Below are 23,826 nucleotides of genomic sequence, written 5' to 3'. Positions count from 1 at the left end.
TCATCTTCTATCATTTGCGTTGCACGGTTCTTATTGTGAGAAAAATAGTGTATTAAACTTGCCATTTTATTGTATTTTAGAAAATTGGATTTTGTTTGTTCAAATTAGTGTAATTGATTGTCGAGGAAAATTAATAGCGATACAAAGTGGTGTATAGCGATTTTCAACAAAATGCAACGCAGTTTTGTACTTTGCGCTGCAATCGCGCTACTGGCTGGTAAGTAATAAATTGGCTTGTATTTTGTGTTTTCGCAATGTAACTGCGTACTCTTTAAGCCATATAAATTACCAACGTCTATCCAAAATATACTGTGTATGTGTGTGTGTTTTTTCTGACTACGGAATTTTCTACAATTTTCCGTCTATTGCAGGTACACTCCTTGTGAGTGCAACGCCAATGTTGGGAGCTAAACAATGCACATGGGGACCCAGTTTCTGGTGTAAAAATCTAACGTAAGTACTCCATATATCAATTATTATACCCACGACTACCCTCTCCTCAAACACTGTGTACCTATGTGGGCCTAGACATTTCTTATGGTCTCACCTTTTCGTGAGACGCAAAAAGTTAATACAATGGTCAAAATCAAAACAATCGAATGGCAAAAAAGAAAGAAATAAGATAAGCATACAAAAATCACATAGCGCAACTGCGTGTAGGCAAGGGAATTGCGCCGCTGGATGCTATCCAAATGTGACGTCCAACGGGCTATAGGTGAAATGAGTTGTGAGTTGAAGAATATATACAACACCTACTACAAATGCATCATTTGCAAAAGTGCTAATATAATCGAACACAAAAGAATTTTCATATGTACCTGTGGTAACGAATAGGTTTTTTAGCAGTATCGCCGGCGTTCGCAACGAGCGCACTGCATTGTGCAAACACTGTTTCGGCATACGTCTAAATGCTATGTAGTTTGAGAGATTCTCTTTCCAACCCATTTTTATTTTCAGTTCGTTTTTCTATTGTTATATGTATATGTTTATATGTTTAGTATATATTGTGTGTTTTCATTTATTATGAAAAAGCAATTTGATAAGCAAATAGGTGTACGAGAATGTTTGTACTATTTCGCGAAAATACTCGCTCTACACTGGGTCTTTGTTTTTTCTTTGGCGAACGGGTGTCGCTTTAACGATGCGTTTTATGTCCCCTTTGCACAATCGAGCATTGGCAGTAAATGGAGCAACGGCCATAAGCTGATAACCCTAACATTTTTTCACTACACTGTTCACTAATTCTTTGTAGAGAATTCTTATTCACGCCATTTCTAAGTTTTCTACTGAGTGCCTTTAAAATATTGTCCTAATCAGTAATTTTAAAATAACTCGCGTTGTACTTTAGGCTCGCTTGCATGCAAATATATAAGTATGTAACTTATGACTGTAATTTTTTATTACTCATCGCTTAAAAATCGTATGACTAAGGCAATATTCGTTGGCAAATTCCCGCCTCGTCTGAGAATTGTGTATGAAACTATAAACCAAGTCAAACTGAAGCTTAGGTTGTTTGCTTTATATACTCACTTGTATATGCTTTTGGAATTTGCATATCGCCTTATATTTCAAAATTATGTACATCCTATCTGTGTATGATACATTCGTTCGTCCCTTCACCCTTTGTGTGAATAGTTTTTATTAACATTTGATTATATTGAAGAGTTTTCGCACTTCACATATCGTTTCAAAATCGCTTTGATTGCACTGTAATCAGGGCAAAAATAGCAGGTAATTAAATATATAATATATTTTTATGCATTCAACTTACCTATATAGGGTATTCTAATAGGAACGGGTCGTCCGGGTTGTTTTGGTGGTTTGTTTTTTGTGTCATTACCCAACAATTTATGCCATTTAACTATGGCAGGTAGCATGATTGTGCCGCAAATTATTAGGAACCATGTGAGGGTATGGATATCTCCGGTAGAGGTGAATTAAATTGGCCAGCAAAAGCAGCACGTCGTTAATGCCTGACCTGAAGCATAGAGTTTGTAATAATTGTTGTTATTAATATTAAAACCTCGAACGAACGAGCCCCATATATATACATATGTGGGGGAGTGAAATCTGCGCTGTGACATCTAACAAAAGTAAGTATGGCGTTACTTCTCTTTGGAAAGTTGGAATTAAATAATGTAAGGAAAAGATTAGCCGCATTAGGTGTATTAGCAGATTCGTCCCCGAGGAAAATTTCGATGAGATATACTCGAATATGAGTTTTGCGAATTAATGAAATGCCAAAATACGAGGCTTGGGTTGGATTTTAAGTTTACTCAAAACTTCGAGCATAATATCTTCTTTATACAAATAAGAACTTTTTATAACAGCTAAAATATATACAAGTATTACTTTTTTTTAAACATTCAAACAAATTTATTTTTCCTATTCCGGAATTCCACCGAGACCGCATTAAGCCAGGGCTCTTTATATTTCTTTTTCGTAACAACAGGACAAATACTACAAATCTAGCAAATAAAATAATAAAGCAGTTGTCCAGTTGGAAACACCAAGTGAAGCCTACTCCTTCTCCAACTGATCTTTTCTATGCAGAGGTATTCCCCTTCCTCGACTACCACCAGCTGGTATCGCATCGAATACTTTCAGAGTTGGAGCGTTTGAATCCATTCGGACAACATAACCTAGTTGTTGTTGTTGTTGTAGCAGTATCTTCGCCCTGTCAGTGTAGTGTAAATTACCGGTCGTCTTCGTCTAGCTCATCTAACGGTAGGCCCAGGAAACTGGCAGTTTCGACGGGTTGGGTCCAGAGGGAGAGAGGTGTTAGATGAGTGGGTTTGATGGGGCATGTGAAGAGGTGGTTAGTGTCGTGCGGGGTACCTTCACATGCAGGACATATGTTTAGTATGTCGGGGTCGATTCTGGATAGGTAGGAGTTTAACCTGCTACAATATCCAGAACGTAGTTGTGCCAAGATTACGCGGGACTCTCGAGGAAGCTGGAGCTCTTCGTCTGCGATAGGTGGTGGTTGGACTCCGATAACGGCATTCGGGGGTCGGGAGCTTAGGAAGGTGGTAAGTGTCTCCCGATGAATGTCGTTAATAGCCTGTCTGTATACTGTCTGATCCTGGAGAGGTCTGTCCGTTTTGTCCTGGATCTCGTCCACGTAGTTGAGGAAGTGTCTCCTGATGTGCCTGGGAGGTGGCTCAGGCTCGAGCAGGTGTCTGCATGGGTGAGGCCTACGGTGACACCCAAGCAGAAACTGCTTGCCGAGCATTTTGTTATGCTCCTTAACCAGGAGCATGTGCGCCTCGTCATGTAGGTGGTGAATAGGGGTCATCAGGAGACATCCTGTCGCGGTCCTGATGGCAGTATTCTGGCAGGTCTGAAGCTTCGTCCACTGCGTATCACTGGTTCCAGGCGACCAGACAGGCGCGGCATAGTTCAGAACCGGTCGGCCTATTGCTTTGAAAGTCGACAGCAACATTTCTTTGTCTTTGCCCCAAGTGCTGCCGGCAAGCGACTTGAGGACCTTGTTGCGATTCTGTACTCTCGTTGCAATAGCGGTTGTGTGCGCCGAGAAGGAGAGCAAGCTGTCAAAGGTGACTCCCAAAATTCTGGGGTTGTTTATCGTCGGAATTGGGGTATCATCGACGTGAACCTGAAGTGGCAGCTTGACCTCCTTTGTCCAGGTGGTAAATAGGGTCGCCGTGGATTTAGTGGGAGAAAGTTTTAAGTTTCTCGCAGTGAAGAAGCGAGAAAGGCTGGCGAGGTAGTCGTTTACTTTTGAGCATAGGCCATCAATGTCATTGCCCGACGCCATTATCGTGCAGTCGTCGGCATATGAGACCAGTGAGACTCCCTCTGGTGGCTGGGGGAGTTTCGAAATATAGAAATTAAAAAGCAAGGGTGAAAGGACACCACCCTGCGGTACTCCTTGCTTTATTTTTCTTTGTTTTGAGGTTTGGTCTCGAAATACTACCGACGAGTGACGACCACTCAGGTAGTTCGCGGTCCACCTCTTCAGCCCTGGCGGGAGTGTCGACTGTAAAATGTCATCTAGTAGCGTGGCGTGGCTGACTGTGTCGAAAGCCTTTTGTAGGTCCAACGCTACTAGGACAGTCCTCTCGCAGGGGCGGTTTTGGTTAAGGCCGCGGTTTACCTGGGTGTTTATGACGGTGAGTGCCGTGGTGGTACTGTGCACTCTACGGAAACCATGCTGGTGTGGGGCTGGAGTCAGGTGTTGAGTGAGGAGTGGGAGTAGAAGGGCCTCAAGTGTCTTCACTACTGGGGAAAGGAGAGTTATCGGACGATAAGACTCCCCTTGGTTGGCGGGTTTCCCAGGCTTCAGCAGTGGGACCACTCTCCCTAATTTCCACTTATCAGGAATGATGAGAGTGGCCATAGACAGGTTGAAGACCTTTGTGAGATATTCTACTCCCAATGGACCCAGCTTTTTCAGCATCAGCATGTTTAGTCCGTCGGGGCCAATGGCTTTTGATGGTTTCATGTGTTTGATGGCCCCCTGAACCTCGTCGCTGGTGAAAGTAAGCGGTGCACTGTTGTAGGGCAGTTTGTGCAGCCGTCTGGTGGCACAACGCTTGGATCTGTCGACCGGAGGATGCAATATAAATTGCCGGCTAAAGTAGCTCGCGCATCTCTTCGGGTCCGACGAAGTACGACCGTTGAAGGTGATATCCACCTTGTCGTTGTGCTTCGTCGGGTTCGACAGGGACCTTACGGTGGACCAGAGCTTGCTCACACCAGAGGTGAAGTTACAGGACTTCAGATGCTCTACCCATTTGGTCCGCTTATGTTGAGTGACCAGTTGCCGGATCTCCAAATTGAGATCCTTTATATGAGGATCCCCGGGATCGGCCTGGCGTAGACGGTCACGCTCGTTTGCCATAACGGCTGCTTCGGCTGGGAAATTGGGACGTAATTCCCGGATCCGTCCAGCAGGTATGAAGCGAGCCGCGGCGGCTGTAATCGCCTTGCGGAATGCGCGTTCGCCTGCGCGCACATCGGTGGGAGTGGGTAGGGCTGCGAAGATGTTCTCAGTAAATTCCGCGAATCTGGTCCAATCAGCTTTGTTAAAGTTGATATATGACCGGTGATCCGCGGAAACAAAATCGGCGGGTCTCTCGATCGAGATGATAATGGGCAAGTGGTCTGATGCAAGCGATAGCATAGGTCGCCAGGTTATGCTATTTATCAGACCAGCGCTAGCAATTGTTATGTCAGGCGAGCTGCTACAATTGCCCACTACCCTAGTGGGGGCGTCGTCGTTTACAGTGCTGAACGTCGAATCGTCTATCTGCTCTGCCAATAGCTGTCCCCTACGATCATTTGGCAGGCTTGAATGCCAAAGATCGTGATGCGCGTTAAAGTCACCTACTACCAATCGGTTTTCTCCCCTGATGAGCGCACCAATATCGGGGAGATATCCTGCCGGGCAGCAGGTGACAGGGGGTATATAAATATTATAAATTTCGAGCTCGGCATCGCCTGACCGGACAGCTATACCTTGACGTTCTAAGGTGCTGTCCCTGCGGTCGATGCCTTCATCGATAAGACGATACTGCACTGAATGGTGTACTATGAACGCTAGGCCACCACCGTTGTCTCGCTCGCGGTCCTTTCGGTGCACGTTATAGCCGTCCCAGGTAATCATGGGGGAGCTAGCGTGCAGTTTTGTCTCTTGGACCGCAGCTATCTTAATTCCGAACCGATTCATGAAGTCGACTATTTCGTCAATCTTGCTCGTTAGTCCGTTGCAGTTCAGTTGCAAAAGCTTGAAGCTTCGCGGGAGGGTCGTCGTAATTCGGGGGGTGAGGGATGCGTGATGTTGTCTGCGTTGGACCTGCTGTGCGTTCCGCAAAATGGGGAGTGGCCTGATGTTGTCGGGAGGCCGCGCCACGGGGGGCGGTTGCGGGTGCAGAGCTCTGCAGCAGGGGGCAACGTAGTCGCGCGTCCACTCACGGGTGGTGTGCAGGCCGGAGCACCTCCGAAAGTGACACCAGCCACTGCAAGAACTGCATTGGACAGTTGTCAGGTTCCGAGGTACTACGGTCTGGCACACGGAGCAGACTGTGCGGGGGACCAAGAGCTGCTGGTTTGTCCCCGCACTGGGGTAGGAGCAGGAGGGTTGTGGGTTGGAAAGGGAGTCGTGTTGCTCTTGGGGGCTCCTGGCCGTTGAGGTGTTGTTAGTGGCGGCAGTGTGGTGTGCCGGCACTGAGGGCAGTGTCGCCGTAGAGGCGGTGACCGCCTGTGGGCGGGAGCAACACGTGGCCACATACCTTGTGGACCACTCCCTGTGAGTCTTAAGGCCTGAACAGGTCTTAAGATGGCACCACCCGTTGCACTGGTTACACCTAACCGAGGTGGAGTTCGGGTGGAGCCGTTTGTGGCAAATGCAGCAGTAAAATACTTAAGGTCCGGGGTTGGGTTCGACGCCAGCCCGGAAGAGAAGTATTTGGAGCAAACTGGCTGCAATGAGTTGCTCCTGTGACGAAAGGTTTAGGGTAAAATACGGTGCACTAGACAGGGCTAGTGTACTGGGGCGGCAGCCCTTGGTCGGGAGTAAAAACCCGAGTCATTCCGGTAACGTAGAACCGGCTGCCATGGGAATGAACATAACCTAGTCATCGAAGCCGCTGGATCTTTATTTGCTGCACTAGATCTATATCGTCGTAAAGCTCATACAGGTCATTGTTTAATCGCTTGCGATAATCGCCGTTGCTAATGAGCAAAGGTCCAAAAATCTTCCGCAGAATCTTTCAATTCCTCTTGATATTGTCATCGTCCAAGTTTCTGTGCCATACGATATAACGGGCATGATGAGTGCCTTATAAAGTGATAATTTTGTTCGTCGAGAGATCTTTACTGCTCAATTGCCTACCTAGTCCAAAGCGGCACTTGTTGGCAAATGAGATTTTCCTTTGAGTTCCAAGGCTGACATTATTATCGGTGTTAATACTGGTTCCTAGATTAATGAAGTCTCTTACAACCCCGAAATCAAAACTGTCAAGAGTGACGTTAGGGCCGATACACGATGCGCCGATTGTTCGTTTGATGACAGGAGGTACTTCTTTCACCAGCATACCCATTCGCTTTGCTTATTTATCCTATTTGGAACAGCGCGGTTGTTAAGGCCCATAATGTCAATATCATCGACAAACACCAACAATTGTACGCTCTTATAAAAAAAGATATAAATTTTACCTATCCTAAATTGGCCCGACTTATTCTACATTTGCACTGAATGTGAAAAGCACCCGGCATATCATTAATCATGTCTTCACTCGTCCCGTAAAACTAACTTTTCAAACAAATTAAATTATATTTATATTAAATTAAAATTATACTTATATCTAGCATTATACATATATACTATGTACAAGGTGGCAAAAATTAACTAAGCAATTTTGTTTTTGAATATCTTTTTTATTAAATAAAAAACAAGAAGATTTTAAGTGAGGGAAATCTTTATTTTGACTTTTACAAGCTCCATTGCTTGTCGGTTTTGATACTGCAGCCATTTGCAAGAATTATATATTTTCCGAGAGGGTGATTAATTTTGCAACACCTTGTATTGTCTTCAATTTACTACTACAATTAAACATTAGTACGTAAAAACAGATTGTACTGGTATAGGGGAAATTATGTGCGTATTTTATTAAGTCATCTATATAACTAAACTTTCCGACAAAAGACTTTAAAATAACAACCAGCTGTATGTGTTTTATACATCTCGCTTTTGTAGCGATTACTTTAGGTTCATCAACTCTTCTTGCTTGTCCGTTATCATTTGTTCAACTGGCTACGCTTCACTTATCTGCGCCTCAGCGTCGCTAATGCAAATGGTCGTTGTTTACATTCGCTAGGAAAGCTTTGCTTGAAAATGAAAACAAGAATACATTTCATATTCAGTGTATAATTTCAATTTTTTATTTACATTTATCGAAATGGTGATAAATTGTGATCGTAGTGTTGCAAATTTTGTGCAATTTTTTTGTTTAGAAAATATGGCAATGTATTATTATGACCTGCATTTGCTGACTAGTCGTTAATTCCATCGGCATTCTTCTTATCGCTTGTTAATATTTCTATTATATTGTTTACATTTTTATGTTTTTTATGCAAATGTATTATATATAAATATAATATTTCGCAGCTTGATTAGCCTTTAAATAATTTTCAGCTCGAATTTTCTGTCGGTGTTATACAAATTAAATCTTTCTTAATCGACGTATCCATGCTGGATGTTCGCGATTACATACAAACCTCATTATGATCTTAGTCGTACTGTAGTCAGGTCATATTAATGATGCCATTATATTTTTGTCTGTTTCTCGCTGCCGCTGTCAGTTCACCGATTGTTTTGAGACCTGTCCATTCTTTGATGTTGTCTAACCATGCCATTTTTTCCTACCAATCCCTCTTTGTTCTTCAATTTTTCCTTACATCAGCAGTTTTAAAATATCATATTTGTCACCTCTTGTTATGTGTCCGAAATAAGTGAATTTTCTTCTTTTTATGTCCGTAAGCATGTTCCAAATTAAATAATGTACAAATTAAATAATGTCACAAATTTTGCGGTTCACTTCATTTTTGATCTCCACTCATATTTCATTTAAATTCCCTTGATTCGGAGGTTCGTCGTGGTGCTGAAGTAAAATTAATCAAATAATATAAATATTTATTTTAATATTGACTGACTCGGAACATTTTCGCTGATAATGCATTTTATGTGCAGACAAAAGTATGTTTTGTTGTTTTGAATATATTTCCTGCCTACAGCTTACGCTTGCGGGATGTTCAATGCCTTTTAATTTTAGGGAGGAAATTGGAATTGTATGGATTTTATGAATTTTATGAGAACGATTGGTGGTGGGATCGTTAAAAGTCATTGTATTTATTTGCATTTTTTCTGTTTCTTTTACAAAGACTAATTAAGAATTGTATACATTTGTGATTCCCGCAACTAAATTCTATTGAATGTTAAAATTCGAAGTAACTTATAAACATCTACATGTAGATACGAGTGGTAACGTATGCGAACGTATGTATGTTGAAGATGCATGTGGCAGTGCTCGGCACGACTCTTATCGCGTTTATGTTTCTCCTGTGACCCAATTCGATATCTGTCCGACCTTGTTACATCAGACTTACTATATGCTGTAAATACATACATACGAGGTGTGTCTATTTAGAAAAAACCCTGGCGCCTTACACAACATTTTATTTTGATTTCATACACTTAAAACAGTTGTTCAGTTTTTAAAATCATAAATTTATTTTTAACTATATAACGGCATCAAAAGATAGTTTTTAATCAAAACGAAAAAATTACACACTCCAAAATCTACGCTCATTTATAAAAAATTTAAAACCTTCAAAAAACTCAAAAACCCATTTGGTAACTTCTTCGACAGTAATCTTTTCTTACTCCTCCTTAAGAACGATTCGGTCTTCGCCCAAAATTTGTGAATTGTTTTCTGCTCTATATTCTAACATGTAAGTAAGTCAAAAATAAAGTATCTGGAGTATTCCTGTAGCATTTTACTTCAGTTGAAACGATTCAGTAATGTCGAATGGCAGAGCAGATTGATAGAATCATCGTTAGATTGTCGAAACAGGATGCAAGGGAGAGTGGTGCTGACATACATGGAGAAATTAAATTCACCTGGAAAAGCCAATAACGAAAGGAAAAGTGCTACCTTATGCGAAAGAGAATTTAACCGTGATTTGGAAATTTCAACAATACCATGATCCGAAGCACACTTCTCTTGTGGCAAACAAGTTTTTCGAAGACAATTTGATCACTGTTATGGATTGGTCATTTTCGGGGGCTGATTTCATCCAATAGATCAAACGACGTAAAAAATACATTCAGTACGCAGAATACCACAAATTTGTATCAGTTATTTGGAAAGGCCAGGACAGTATGGGAATCCATTCCTGTTGAATATTGTAGTGGTTTAATAATGCCAATACAAAGGTGCTGTGCAGCAGCAATAAAGCAAAAAGTATCATCAACAAAATGTTAATATATACTTTTCCCTTTCGCCTATTTTATGATTTGACTATTATTTTTCTTCGTTCTTAAGTATTTTTTCTCGCAGAATTTTCGAATTGTATTAAGAACAAAATATATATATTTTTCTTAGACTGATATAGATTAAAAAAGAAAACTATTTTAAATTTATAAAATAAAATCTAATCTGAAAAACATTTAAGTAATTTTATTGAACAAAAGGTGAGAACTGGATATCGTTTTAAGTATTTTTCAACGGCTGTTTGTTGTTGTCTTGTTGAAAGCAGTATTAATGTGATAACGCCAGTATCTCAGCGCAATGTATTAAATTTTTTTTAAATATCCAAATAAGCATATTTATCCATTGTCGAATCAATAAATTGGAATTTCCTCACGCTACGAGCTGCCTTACACTCCCACAGCATCACCCCACCACCGTCATGTTTAACTATTGGTAATACATTTTCTTTATTCAGCTTTACACCAGACTCCTTCCACACAATTTTTTTTCCTTTGATACCAAAAATGCAAAACTTGCTTGCATTAGAAAAAATAACATTTTTTGTTTTAATTCTTGAGGCTTGTGTTTATTCTTATTTGCGAAAGCAATGCGTTTTTTGCTATTTATTAGGTAAACTTCTTTCATGACGTTTGGTAAGACTGTTCTGGCAGTTGAAGCTCTAATATATTTTTGAAACATATATACAATGCGTTTTTTGCTATTTATTAGGTAAACTTCTTTCATGACTTTTGGTAAGACTGTTCTGGCAGTTAAAGCTCTAATATATTTTTGAAACATATTGCTCATTTCATCTTTCTCTTTCGGAGCAGTTACATTTAGATCTTTCTTCACAAGTCCTATAATACTGCTCTATTCCCTTTCTGGGCCGCTGTTCTTGGCCTTAAAGGTTACCGTATATTCGGTATTTCCTGGACGGCCGGGTTGTTGTTGTTGTAGCAGCATAAACATTTCCCATACATGTGCGGGGAATGCTACTGTAGTGACCGTCCTTGGCTGGATATAAATCCGGGTCGATCCAGTAACGTAGAAACAACTGTCGTGGCAACGTGGACGGCCGGGTCGTCTGTGTCCTTGAGGGTTCTATTCCAACGCTGTTCTTATGATCTCCCTGTCCTTTCTGAGAGTGTATCCGATCCAGCATCATTTACGAACTCTTATCACTTTTTGATTGGTTCTTGCTCGGTGATGTGCCACAAGTCTGCATTTCGGATGGTGTTAGGTCAAAAAGTTTTACATATAATCTGAAGGTATTTGTTTGCAAACCTTTTTAATTTATCTTCTTAAATGCTTCTTCTTAACACTCGCATCAGGCTATTTTTCCTTAAATTTTCATAGAAATCGGGGTATTTTAGCAATGTAAAGATATTTAAACATATATGTATAAAAACTGCGATAATTATTTTAGTATTAGTATTTTTTTTTTAGTATGATAGTCGGTGAAACAGCTTCCTCTGTGTAACGGTACTTCACAGAATTTGCATACATATCGTGTTTCGATCCTTACCCCATGTGTTTTACATACTAGACATATTCTTGTGGGATATATTTTATTCTTTGTTGGCTTTATTGTCTCCAGGGTGTGCTTTTTCATGTCACCAGACAATCTACCAGGTGATGTTGAAGTTGGACCAGTAGCTCGTGATGTTGTGGGCTGCATTTCATCAACTTTTTCATTAACCAGCCCCTCGCAACTGCTAATAAATATTTTTGATACACAATTTTTTATTTATATTTATCGCTTTGTACATTACAAAGCTGTTAAATAGTGCAATATTCATTATATATAGTGCTGCCTTTTTGGTCCATTTGGTTGTTTTTCGTATGATAGAATAATAGATAAGGTATTGATCTGCACGATCAACACCTTTCATGAATTTGTTGTATTCTATGATATAGGAAAAAAACCCGAAATGAGATATTCGAAGTAAACAGTTAACATGTGTCGACCTAAATGAGAGCCAAAGGAGACCGGGATGTAAATATCCTTTCTGTTCAGTCCAGGAAAACACACTTCTCACAAAACGAGAATTCTCGTTTCCCGACCACAACGTTTTTCTTTTGTAAACGAGAATTCTCGGTTCCCGATGCGAATGTGTTAAATATGGTATACTAATTAATATTTCGACTTTTCTGTTTTTAAGCTACTATTTTCCCATGATGATACAAAATTTAGCTTCCTTTCACCTATTGTTTCGCATATACATATGTATATCTTTATGCCTCTATAAATAATGGCTACCAATTGTGGAAAATTTGCTTAAATTATTAATAAAACGTTTTTTTGGTTTTTAATTTTAATTTAAAATTTTTCGTATTCAATAAATATTCCCAATGACTCATTTCGATGAAATAAAAGAGGTTTTTTGCTGTTTTCGTTTTAATCACGTGAAAGTTGAACAGATTCAGAAATTTCATGTTTCCTCAACAATTTTTTGCGACATTACGTTGTGAAAATTTAATTATTGATAAAAAAATAAATTAATAAAAGAGAAGCCTGTTTCCTCCCACCATTTCTTTTTCAGTTATTAACTCATTTGTCAGCATTCTGTAAATTTCACAAAATTACTGGTTAGAGGGTAGAGTACACGCCCGTGGTCAGCTAAATAGAAATGCGATATTTTAACCAGTTTTTAACTACCTTTTTTTTGTTTTTCTGTTATTTTCTATACATTTTTCATTCTACAGCAAATACTAAATATATAAATCAAAGTGCCCGACCCTAGTAAGTATTTTCAAATACTTGAATACTTAGAGAATACCTACGTTTCCACTACAGTCGGTTCTACGTTACCGTAACGACCCTGATGATATCCGGGCAATGACTGTCACTCCAGCGGTATTCCCAGTACATGTATGTTTCTGTTGCTACAACAACAACGGCCCTAGTAAATATTATCCAAGACAAATAAGTGTCGACAATTTGTTCAATACTACCAGAATGATCCTGATTTAAAACTAATCAACGGCAGCCAATTCAACAGTATTTTAGATGTATTTTTATTTTATTTTAGTATAAAGCGTAAACCCAATGTTATAAACATACATATGTAAAGGCTGGTTAAGTTTCAAGGGCCGGTGTTGATTTTGGATAGGAAATTATTGTCATTTCTCTTTATTATGCTAATATTGGTATGGCTCAATTACGTATGGAGCAAAATATCGGCCAAATGGCTGCCGCGGCCTCGGCGGCACACCTCCATCCGATGGTCCAAATTTTCGATGACGCTGGGGCATAATTGAGGTTCTATGCCGTTAATGTGCCGAATTATCTCATCCTTTAGCTCATGAATTGTTGCTGGCTTATCGACGTACACATTTTCTTTCAAGTAACCCCAAAGAAAGAAGTTCAACGGTATCGTTGACGTTTAGGTGTGGTTCACATTCAACATCGGCCCTTGAAATTTAACCACCCTTTATATATATACATATATATTCTGTTATTTGTCAATATTTATTAAAGCTACAGAATTTCATCTGCTAAGTTTGCCGGCGCGTAGTCCGTAGTTTATTTTTTATCAAAAGCTATTTCAATTGAGTAAACAAATTGAGGGACCTACAGTTTCATGCCACTTCCGAAACTGCCGCTTTTTATAATATAAACAACTTTTCTTATGGCAGAAATACACTTTGAAGGGGGTTTTACATTGCTTGCAGAGGAGCGAACGCAATCAGCACAAACTTTTCTGATATTTCGTGTCTACTGTGGCTTTCGAACCCAGGGCAACCGAATGGTAGTCACCCACAAACCCATTCAGCTACAGCGGGCGCTAGTTATAATAAATACTGTCTATAATAAACTTATACGTCTGCGACGTCACCTACATATTCCCGGAAGCGAACTTTGCTCCCGTGAGTTGCATCCATCTAACAGATGTTCTTTTGTTCTTGCTTTATAGAAATGCAAAAGGTTGCCATGCTGTACGACATTGCATACAAACTGTGTGGGAGACTCAAAATGTACCCGTGGACGACGATTCTATCTGTCAGATTTGCAAAGATATGGTAACACAGGCACGCGACCAATTGCGTAGTAATGAAACTATGGAAGAGCTGAAGGAAGTGTTCGAAGGCTCTTGTGCTCTCATACCGATCAAAATTGTAAAGAAGGAATGCACCAAATTGGCTGATGACTTTGTGCCTGAATTGGTTGAGGCACTCTCTTCCGAAATGAATCCAGATGTAAGTGAAAGTAAAATTAAAAGAACAATTTTTTTTAATTAAATTCCATATTTCTCTTTGATTACAGCAAGTTTGTTCGGTTGCTGGCCTTTGCAATAATGCGCGTATCGATGAATTGTTGCAATTCTACTATCAATCGGCTTTGGATGGCACACTGGCGGAGGAGAAATCCGATGAGTCAAAGGAAAGCAAAGAAGTGGATGCTATAGCTCCCCAACAGCAGCACCTGCTTACTTGCAGCAATTGCAACCACTTGGGCTCACTTATTACAGAGAAATTCAACAAAGCCAATCGCGATGAAATTCTCGAAAATATTTTGCATCTCTGCGGTGAAATGTCGTCCTTCTCTGATGCCTGTTCCAATATTGTACTTACTTATTTCAATGATATTTATAATCACATGAAGGAGCACTTGAATGCTGCTGGCATATGCCACATGTCGGGTTCGTGCGCTGCCAATTATCACAAACACTCCGAAGATCCCACAGAGCCAGAAGATGCTGTTGCCCTCGCATCCACTTTGGGCGATGATATACCATGCAAATTGTGCGAACAATTAGTACAACATTTGCGTGACGTGTTGATTGCTAATACAACCGAATCTGAATTTAAAGACGTATTGCATGGCTTGTGCAATCAAACCAAAGGTTTCCGCGAGGAATGCAACAGCTTGGTGGACCAGTACTATGATGTTATCTATAATGCATTGGTAAACAATTTGGATGCTAATGGTGCTTGCTTTATGATTGGTGTGTGCCCGAAAGGTAATGCTGAGGCGTTCAAAGGTGAAATCAGACCATTGTTGCCTTCCGTGCAACCAGCTGTAATCAAGGTTACACTACGTAAATTGGGTGCCAACGAACCGAAATTCACACAGGAAGAGATACATTCTATGACCTTGCCAATTGATACATTGATGGGTGCAGCTAATCCTGGACTGCTGGTCGATAACGGAGAGTTATGCACATTCTGTGAATATGTACTGCATTATATTCAAGTCGAATTGTCGACGTCAACCACAGAGGTGGGTAGGATTGATTTAATGATTATTTAGATTTAATCAAACGTGCATTTGGTTGTGGCTTATAATAGTTAAAAATACCACAGGGGTTTTAGTCATACATGATCAAGGATCTGCAACCTAAACAGTATTTACAAATATATATAAGGGAAGTGGTGTTTTATGCATTTTTGGGCAGTGATAGGATATAGAGGGCCGTGGCTGGATGTATGTACATTAATCCAGGTCGTTTTGGCCTTGCGAATCCAAACGACGTGGACAAGGTGAAAAAGAACTACAAAAATACTCGGAACATTAATAAATCTAATCAAAAAATATATAGGCAATATGTATAAGAACAAACAATTTAAAAAATAAAATATAAATCAAACTAAAACTGGAAACAAAATATATATATAATAAATAATAAGATGAAAAAATAAAGCAGAGCTAAATAAAATATAAGTACACATTAAATAAAAATACAAAAAAAAAAAAATATGTCATAAAAAATAAAAGAATTTTATAAAAAATAAAAATGAAAATAAATAATAAAAAACATTAAAACATAATAAAAAAATAATTGAAAGAAAGTAATAAAAAAAATAAAAAGATAACACAGGTCAACAACGTTTTGTTCTAGGAAAGTGTAGGGTCATTTTCGAAGTAATTTTTTGCGTAGAATCCGAATCCGGGGTTTAAATTGCTCTATCACGTCAGGATTTTGAGATATCCTAACCTAAAAGTGCAAAAACGCTGTTTTTGCCCATTTTTGAGACTTCAAAATGCAATATCTCAGTGAAAATTTAAGATACTTGAGCAAACTCAACGGCAATTTAAATAGGAAGACTTATACTTTAAAATACTATGTTTACTTTTTTTATGAAGAGCAAAATCTTCGTAGCTACATAACCTCAAAAATGGGCAAAACCAGCGTTTTTTGCACTTTTAGGTTAGGATATCTCAAAGTCCTGACGTGATAGAGCAATTTAAACCCCGGATTCGGATTCTACGCAAAAAAGTACTTCGAAAATGACACTACACTTTTATAGAACATTCCGAACCCATTTTTTTGCAGACCTGTGTAATTAAAAAATATATAAATAATAAAAAAAATTAAAACAATAAAAAATAATTAAAAATATTAAAACATAAAAATTTGAAGAAAAGTAATAAAAAATAACACAAAACTATAAAAATTAATTAAAAAATTATTAAAAATAATAATAAAATAAATTAAAAAATACAAGGATAATAAAAATTTTTTAAATATAAAAATGCAAGAAAACTAAGAATTTACAAAACAAAAAAAAAAAATATTAAAAAAGGATAAAAATAATATAAAGAAAAAATAATAATAATAAAATAGCAAAATAAAAAATGTAACATAATAATAAAAAACTAAAAAAAAAATAAATAAATTTTAAATTGTATAGAAATGATAAAAATATTAGTAATAAAAAACAATAATAATATAAATAAAAGGATAACACCGTAAAAGAATAATACATTTTTTTTTTTAATAAAAAACAAAAATAATAAAAACAAATATAGAGACATGTTCGATTCGCGTTAATACAAAATGTTACAGTTCACCCAACTTATTAAAAAAAAAATAATAATAAATAAGTAATTGGCGCGTACACTTCTGTTAGGTGTTTGGCCGAGCTCCTCCTCCTATTTGTGGTGTGCGTCTTGATGTTGTTCCACAAACGGAGGGACCTACAGTTTCAAGCCAGTTCAAGACTCCGAACGGCAGATATTTTTATGAGGAACTTTTTCATGACAGAAATACACTCGGAGGTTTGCCATTGCCTGCCGAGGGGCGACCGCTATTAGAAAAATGTTTTTTTTTATTAATTTTGCCTTCACCGAGATTCGAACCAACGTTCTCTCTGTGAATTCCGAATGGTAATCACGCACCAAACCATTCGGCCACGGCGGCCGCCTCACTCAACTTATTACCTTGTTATTTTCCAATTCTAAGTAAAAATCCATTGATTCATATCTCATTCAGTAAACTCAGATGTAGCACTTCGAAGAAATTGGAATCTGAATAAACGGGCTTATACCTACAATTCGTTTTCGAGCTCGAAATTGTGCGAAAGCGAAATACAGATCAGGCAAATCAAACAATTAAAAATAAATAAATAAATAAATAATAAAGAATTTAAATAAAGGCAAAATAGAAAAATAAATAAAAATATGACAAAAAAAAATTGAAAACAAAACATATTAAATAAATAAAAAATATAAATAAATAAAGAATAAATAAATAAATAAAACAAAAAATAAATAAAATATATATAAAGATAAAATAATTTATAATATATAAATAAAATAAAATAAAATATAATACAAAAATAAAAATAAATAAAACAAAAAGATAATAGAAGGTGGCACATGTTTTCACGACAGTCGGTTCTGCGTAACCGGAACGACTCAAATTTATATCCGGCCGAGGACTGTCACTTCAGCAGCATTTCCCTTACACGTATGGGAAATGTTTTGTTTTTGAATACCTTTTTTACCAAATAAGTGAGTGATGGGAATCTTTATTTTGACTTAAAAACAAATTAAATAAAAATAAAAAGATGATAAAAGGTGGCGCAAAATTAATCATCCTATTTGGTTTTGAATAACTTTTTTACTAAATAAATAAAATAATAATAAATAAATTGATCTTTATTTTGACTTTTACGCGTTTGCTTGTTTGTCTGTGTATACTGCAGCTGTCTAGTTCACAAATATGATAGACATTTATTTAAAGTTTAAATCTTTCGATAGCGTGATTAATTTCTCGCCACCTTGTATAAAACTGAAATATATATACAATAATAATATATATAAAATAAACAAAACTAAAAAAAGGAAACATGGCTAAAGGTCAGAGCAGATCACGTCTTAATTTTGAAGTGATAAAATTGATATTCTAATGTAGGTTTGAATAAGGCTGTAAAAGGTTCTATTCATTCACATGCAAACTCTCTGATCTAGCTTAACTTACCATATACCGATAGGACTCGGAATATCATTCAGGATAGTAAAAAACTACGTAGGGCTACCGGCAACGGCCTCTATTATATTTCTTAAACATTTTGATAAAAGTAATTTTGTAAACTATAAAAAGGTGAGAAAATACGGCGTTAATTTGATTTATTCTGATGAGTACAAAATACTATTAGCACACACTCAATTTATAAAATTGTAAATGCTCACAAAGCATACATTTGTTATTCATTTGATTTTTTTTTTTTCTTTTTTCCCCCTTCAGGATAAAATCAAGGATGTCGTTAATAACATTTGCAGCCGTTTGGGTCGCACACTTCGTGGCGAATGCCACAATTTCCTTGATATGTACGGCGATGCTGTGATTGCGCTCCTCGTTCAAGGTCTCAATCCACGTGAAGTCTGTCCTAAAATGAGAATGTGCCCAGCCAATCACGAAAATTTCGATGACGTAGAGATATTTGCCCCGAAAATTTCTAAGCCCCCAGTAAACGAAATGCCACACGTTGATGAAAGCGATAAACCCACTTGCCCACTTTGCCTGTTTGCTGTCGAACAAGCGCAAGAAAAGATTAAGGACAACAAGTCAAAGGTAGCTCAGCAATGCAATAAACTGCTCACTATTTACAGCGCTATTAGTAATATTTTTTTTTTTTGCAGGCAAACATCAAGAATGTACTCGATAATTTGTGTGCACATTTACCGTCGAAATTAAAATCCGAATGTGTTGATTTTGTTGAAACCTATATGAACGAACTCATCGACATGTTGATCACCGATTTTAAGCCACAAGAAATCTGTGTTGCTATAAAACTATGTCAAAACTCAAGCGATGAGCTGAATGAGTTGGGCATTAGTTTGGAAAGCAATAGCCGCGAAGAAGGTGGGTAGAGAGAAGTTATTATTAAAAATAAATAAATAAAAAAATGCATATTATTTCTTCTCTATTAGGAGTAAATGAAATCGATAGCAATGATTCCGTGGAACTTGCATTTGGACGCATTGAACCACCCAATTGTTTGTTATGTGAGGAGGTCATTAAGATCGCCGAGAAAAGAATTGGCAAGCACACAACCAAGGTATAAGCATAAAGTGTTTACTTCTGTATATAATATTTTTTGGAAGAACTTTATATTAGGGCAATTCGCAATTAAGTGAAAATAACTGTGGATTGTGGTATTTTGAAATTACGACTGCAATTATATTCACTATGTTGTTGTGTTGTTGCTTATTGTGTATTGCCGTAGCATTTTTAAATGTGCACTGTTATGCACTAGGTTGTTCAATAAGTTTTGTGGTTCGATAAGAGAGAGCGTTGCTACTAACCTGATTTTTTGTTGTTGTTTCGAGTCTTTGGCTCCGAAACGAATTCGTGTCCAGAAATCGGCCAAGAAGGTGGTAGCATCAGTTTTTTGAGATGCGAAATGAATTTTGTTTGTGGATTACTTGCAACTGGTAAAATTATATAAAATAAATTTTGAATATATATAATGGTGACCTTTTAGACCAGCTGAAGGAAAAAATTAGTGAAAAAATACCCAGTTTGCAAAAGAAAAAAATATTTTTCATCAGGAAAATGCAGCGTGTCTCAAGAGCATTTTTACAAGCGCTAAAATCCATGAATTAAAGTTCGAATTGTTGGAGCCTCCACCGTATTCACCGGATTGACCCCTAGCGACTTCCATCTGTCTCCAGACCTACAAAAATTCATGCGTGAGAAACGTTTTTCATCATATGATGAGGTCATAACAGCTGCGAAAGCGTATTTTGCAGCCCTTTTAGATTCTCACTTCAGCAAACAAAGCATACAATTGTGTTTGTCTTTTCGAACCGCAAAACTTTTTGAACAACCTAGTATATGTATCGAGAGCATTTCTCAGGTAGCAGTTGATATTTGAAGTTGGATTCTATACTGCTTCTCAAATAAATAATTTTTAAATTTCAAATTTCCCTTCCAGGATGAAATTAAGAAATCCCTGGATCATTCGTGCGATAAACTTCGCAAAAATTTACGTGATAAATGCCATAAATACGTAGCTAAATATGGGGATAAAATCGCCGACTTGTTGGTTAAGGAAATGGCACCGAAAATGATTTGCCGCGAGATCGGTTTGTGCATTTGGAGTGAACAAGAGGATCGTAAGTGAAAATAAGTTTATTTACAAATGCAAATTCAAAATACGCTTTTATCAAATTTTACAATACGCAGTGGATATCGATGAGGCTTTGAAGTATGATGTTGTTGTATTGCCCGGGCAAAAATATGAGCCACACAACGATCGTTTTGTCGGCATGGATGAAATGGTGAACGATCCACCCACTTGTGTGCTATGTGAATTTGTCATGACTAAACTAGAATCCGAAATAAAGAACGCATCGACACAGGAGGAAATTAAACACACTGTTGAGAATATATGCAAAATTATGCCGAAAACTGTTACTAAAAGCTGCAACAAATTCATCGATCAATATACAAGCACGATTTTAGCGTTGATCGGCAGCGTACCACCCAAAATGATGTGTCAACAAATGCAGTTGTGTTTCGCGGGGCTGGACGTGGTTAGCGGTAAGTGATTGCCTTTTTTCAACCAGAATTTGAGGTTACAAATTCTCTACCATTCCCTACCCTGTGTAGATGAGGTCATTGAATGCGGCGTTTGTCATGGCGCCACCTCTGCTCTGCTGCCATACTTCAAGCAACATTTGGACCACGAGTCCATTACGGAGTACTATATGCTTTTGGAGGGTTGTCAAGTACTCGATGCCAAATATTACGATATTGTACGTTTTTTCGTCTATTTTTTTAAATATATGTTTTTAATTTAATTTAATTTTACGTTACAGTGTAACCACATGATTAGAACATACGGCCAGAGCATATTGAATCTGGCACAGGGAGGCGAAACTGATGAATCAAGCATTTGCGCAAAGATTGGCAAGTGCTTTAGCGGCGAGAAATCAAGCTTAGCTTTTGCCAGAGTTTCCGGTAAGTAGGGCGAGCGTGGTGAGTTGATTGGTTTCAATAATTTAATTTCAATATTTTGTTGCAGCTTAAAAATCGCTTTTTAGAAGTTTTAAAGTAAGCACTATGGACGAAGGCGAAATAATTATGTGTGATGCAATTGACTTCTTTTGAACCATTATTTTTACTTAAAATTTCTGAAATCTGTATACTATTTTAATTTCATATAGACAAATTAGATTACCTATGTATGTAAAGAACGCGGAAAATTACTTTTATTGTTTACTACTAAATTATCATTAACACATTCTACCGTTTTGAATAAAAAAAGATAAATTGCACTTTTGCATATCCAAATTATGAATGTATATTTTAATTGCTTAAGTGCTGCGGTAATTTGAATGGTTTTGTATAAAGCTTGGTTGAGAAACTTGAAGCATGAAATGGTACCAAAATTTTTATAGAAACGAAAAAGATTTATGTTAATAAGAATAAAAAATATATATATATATACATACATGTAAGCGACATTGCTTTGAGAACGAAAAGGAAAATATCTACTATGTAATGAAAAGCACTGATATCACGGTAAAGTCTGTATGTCACATTCGGTTTGAACGATTTTTTCTATGATAAGATTCCAATTAATTGATATGAAATACAAGTATGTAATGTTATTAGTAACGAAATAAAAGTGTATTTTAAAATTTAATAACACAAAAATGTTGCCGAATAATTCTTTAAGGGGGTTTGGTACTCCGGATATTTACATGTGTCAAGGATACAGGGTGTTAGAAAACATTATAAAATATTCAAGGAGGTAATGGCATGGACTGCCGTATGGCGGCCGTCTTTGCCAAATTGTTGGTACGTGATACCGTTCAGTTCGAAACTTCGGGCATAAATCACCAAATGATAGAAAAAGCCACGAAAAAACTCCTCCCAAAAAATCATCTGCCGTTTGGTGGCGGCTTAAAACTGCAGGGCCCCTCCGTTTGTGGAAAACAAACAACCAACAAACAATTTCAACGTCAATTATTTGTAGGTTAGATTAGCCAGGTTGCTTGTTAAGACAAGACACTCGGTGGCTCTAAGACCTATTGTGAAACCTCCTGCATTTGATTTCCATCCCCGAACTAAGTTGCTCAAACCAGTTAGATCTTTATAAGAAGGTAACGAATCCCTCTAGTGAGGCATTTAGCAAATTTCCCAGGTATTCAAAGAAATCGCCAAGGTATTTGGCACGGCTTCTTTGAAGTGCCGTACATTCACGACTCAATTTCTTCTTTATATCCACAACTTCTGCAGAAGTCATGTCAAGTACACCCATTCTACTGGCTATGGTGCCAATAGCGCAGTGATCAGTTATAACACCTTTGATGCCACTTCTAGATGATCTGTTGAATCCAAGCAGACATTTTGTCCTTTTAAGATTCAGTTTTGGCCAGAGCGCTTTGGATACCCTGCAGTTAGTTAGTGTTCGTTTAGGTGAATGCAAATGTCCTCTACCATTGGCTGAAGGTCAAGCTCAGAGTCCTTCCTTGCACACTCTTCCGCTCTGTCATTTCCCCCCACTCCAGAGTGGTCGGGAACCCAGCAAAGTGTGGTTTTATGTTGTTGAATAGGCGAGAGCGACCTTCTGCAAGATAATTGTTTCGAGCACACTCCCGATCCAGTGCCATTATCCATCTTTGAGCCGTTTGTATAAATATGGTGACCTCTATCTTCTGATATGACTCTGGTCTGCCAATACTTTCTGTCAGGTAGGTAGTCTTATTTTATAGTATTTTTTCAGATCTATCTTGAGAGCCAGATAATCTGTTTTCGATGCTTCTTGCAAGTGTTCCACGGATAGGAAAACTGAAGGATGACCGTTCGTGTTTTCTTTTAGCGTGCCCGCTGCTTTAATCCTGCAAGCAGATTTGGCCGCTATCCCTTTAACATATATATCAATGGGTGGAATATGTAAGATCACTTCCAGTGTCGCTTGGGGCGTCAATTGGAGTGCACCTGTTATTTCTACACAAGCTAGTCGTTGCACTTTTATGAGCTTCTTCTTTTTGCCAATAAAGAGGGCCTTTAAAGGTTTCTTCATCCTTGCCTTGGTGTTCCATTCCAAGAATGCTTTGAGTCCAGAATTATGCCAAGATACTTCCCTTCTTTTGATAGGGTTAGTGTTACTCCATCAATAGACAGTAACTGAAAACTCGGTATCTTATATCTTAAATCGTATATAGGTACATATGAGGTGTGTTCAAAAAATAAGGTGAGTTTTCATTTTTCTCAAAACATACTTATTTGTTCATCAATTTCTAATTACCTTTTTCAAAGTAGTCCCCCTCAGAGGTAATACACTTGTGCCAGCGTTTTATCCAATCCTCGAAGCAGATCTGATATGCACTTTTTGGTATGTCCTTGAGCTCTCTCAGCGATTCAGTTTTTATCTCCTCGATCGACGCAAAACGACGTCCTTTCATTGGTCTCTTCAATCTTGGGAACAGGGAAAAGGCGCAGCGGGCCAAATTTGGTGAATACGGTGGCTGAGGCATGATAACGGTGTTGTTTTTAACCAAATAATCTATCACAAGCAAAGATGAGTGAGCAGGTGCATCATCATGATGCAAAAGGCATGCATTTTTTCCGGGCGTTTTTTTCGT

At 37.9% G+C, this 23,826-nt stretch overlaps 1 protein-coding gene across 1 annotated transcript; it reads left to right on the top strand.

Annotated features, from left to right (window-relative positions):
- On the top strand, positions 1 to 21,892 carry LOC129235494 (prosaposin). Its single transcript, XM_054869362.1, has 12 exons — positions 1 to 217; positions 372 to 453; positions 13,916 to 14,198; positions 14,266 to 15,222; positions 18,473 to 18,799; positions 18,868 to 19,090; positions 19,159 to 19,286; positions 20,166 to 20,346; positions 20,417 to 20,773; positions 20,843 to 20,988; positions 21,052 to 21,193; positions 21,258 to 21,892. The coding sequence occupies exons 1-12, from the start codon at positions 172 to 174 to the stop codon at positions 21,260 to 21,262; spliced, it is 2,877 nt and encodes a 958-aa protein (XP_054725337.1). The 5' UTR covers positions 1 to 171; the 3' UTR covers positions 21,263 to 21,892.
- The last annotated feature ends 1,934 nt before the right edge of the window (positions 21,893 to 23,826 follow it).

This window comes from Anastrepha obliqua, chromosome 1 (assembly GCF_027943255.1).
Source record: "Anastrepha obliqua isolate idAnaObli1 chromosome 1, idAnaObli1_1.0, whole genome shotgun sequence".
In the NCBI taxonomy this organism is placed as follows: Eukaryota; Metazoa; Arthropoda; class Insecta; order Diptera; family Tephritidae; genus Anastrepha; species Anastrepha obliqua.
The sequence above is the reverse complement of the archived record's forward strand: the minus strand, read 5'-3'. Positions and strand labels throughout refer to the sequence as shown.

Excerpts from the sequence above, each read along its gene's own strand:
- LOC129235494 (XM_054869362.1), top strand. The coding sequence starts at position 172 with ATGCAACGCAGTTTTGTACTTTGCGCTGCAATCGCGCTACTGGCTG. Across the intron at positions 19,287-20,165 it reads TTGGCAAGCACACAACCAAG|GATGAAATTAAGAAATCCCT; the intron begins GTATAAGCATAA and ends TTTCCCTTCCAG. Across the intron at positions 20,989-21,051 it reads ATGCCAAATATTACGATATT|TGTAACCACATGATTAGAAC; the intron begins GTACGTTTTTTC and ends TTTACGTTACAG.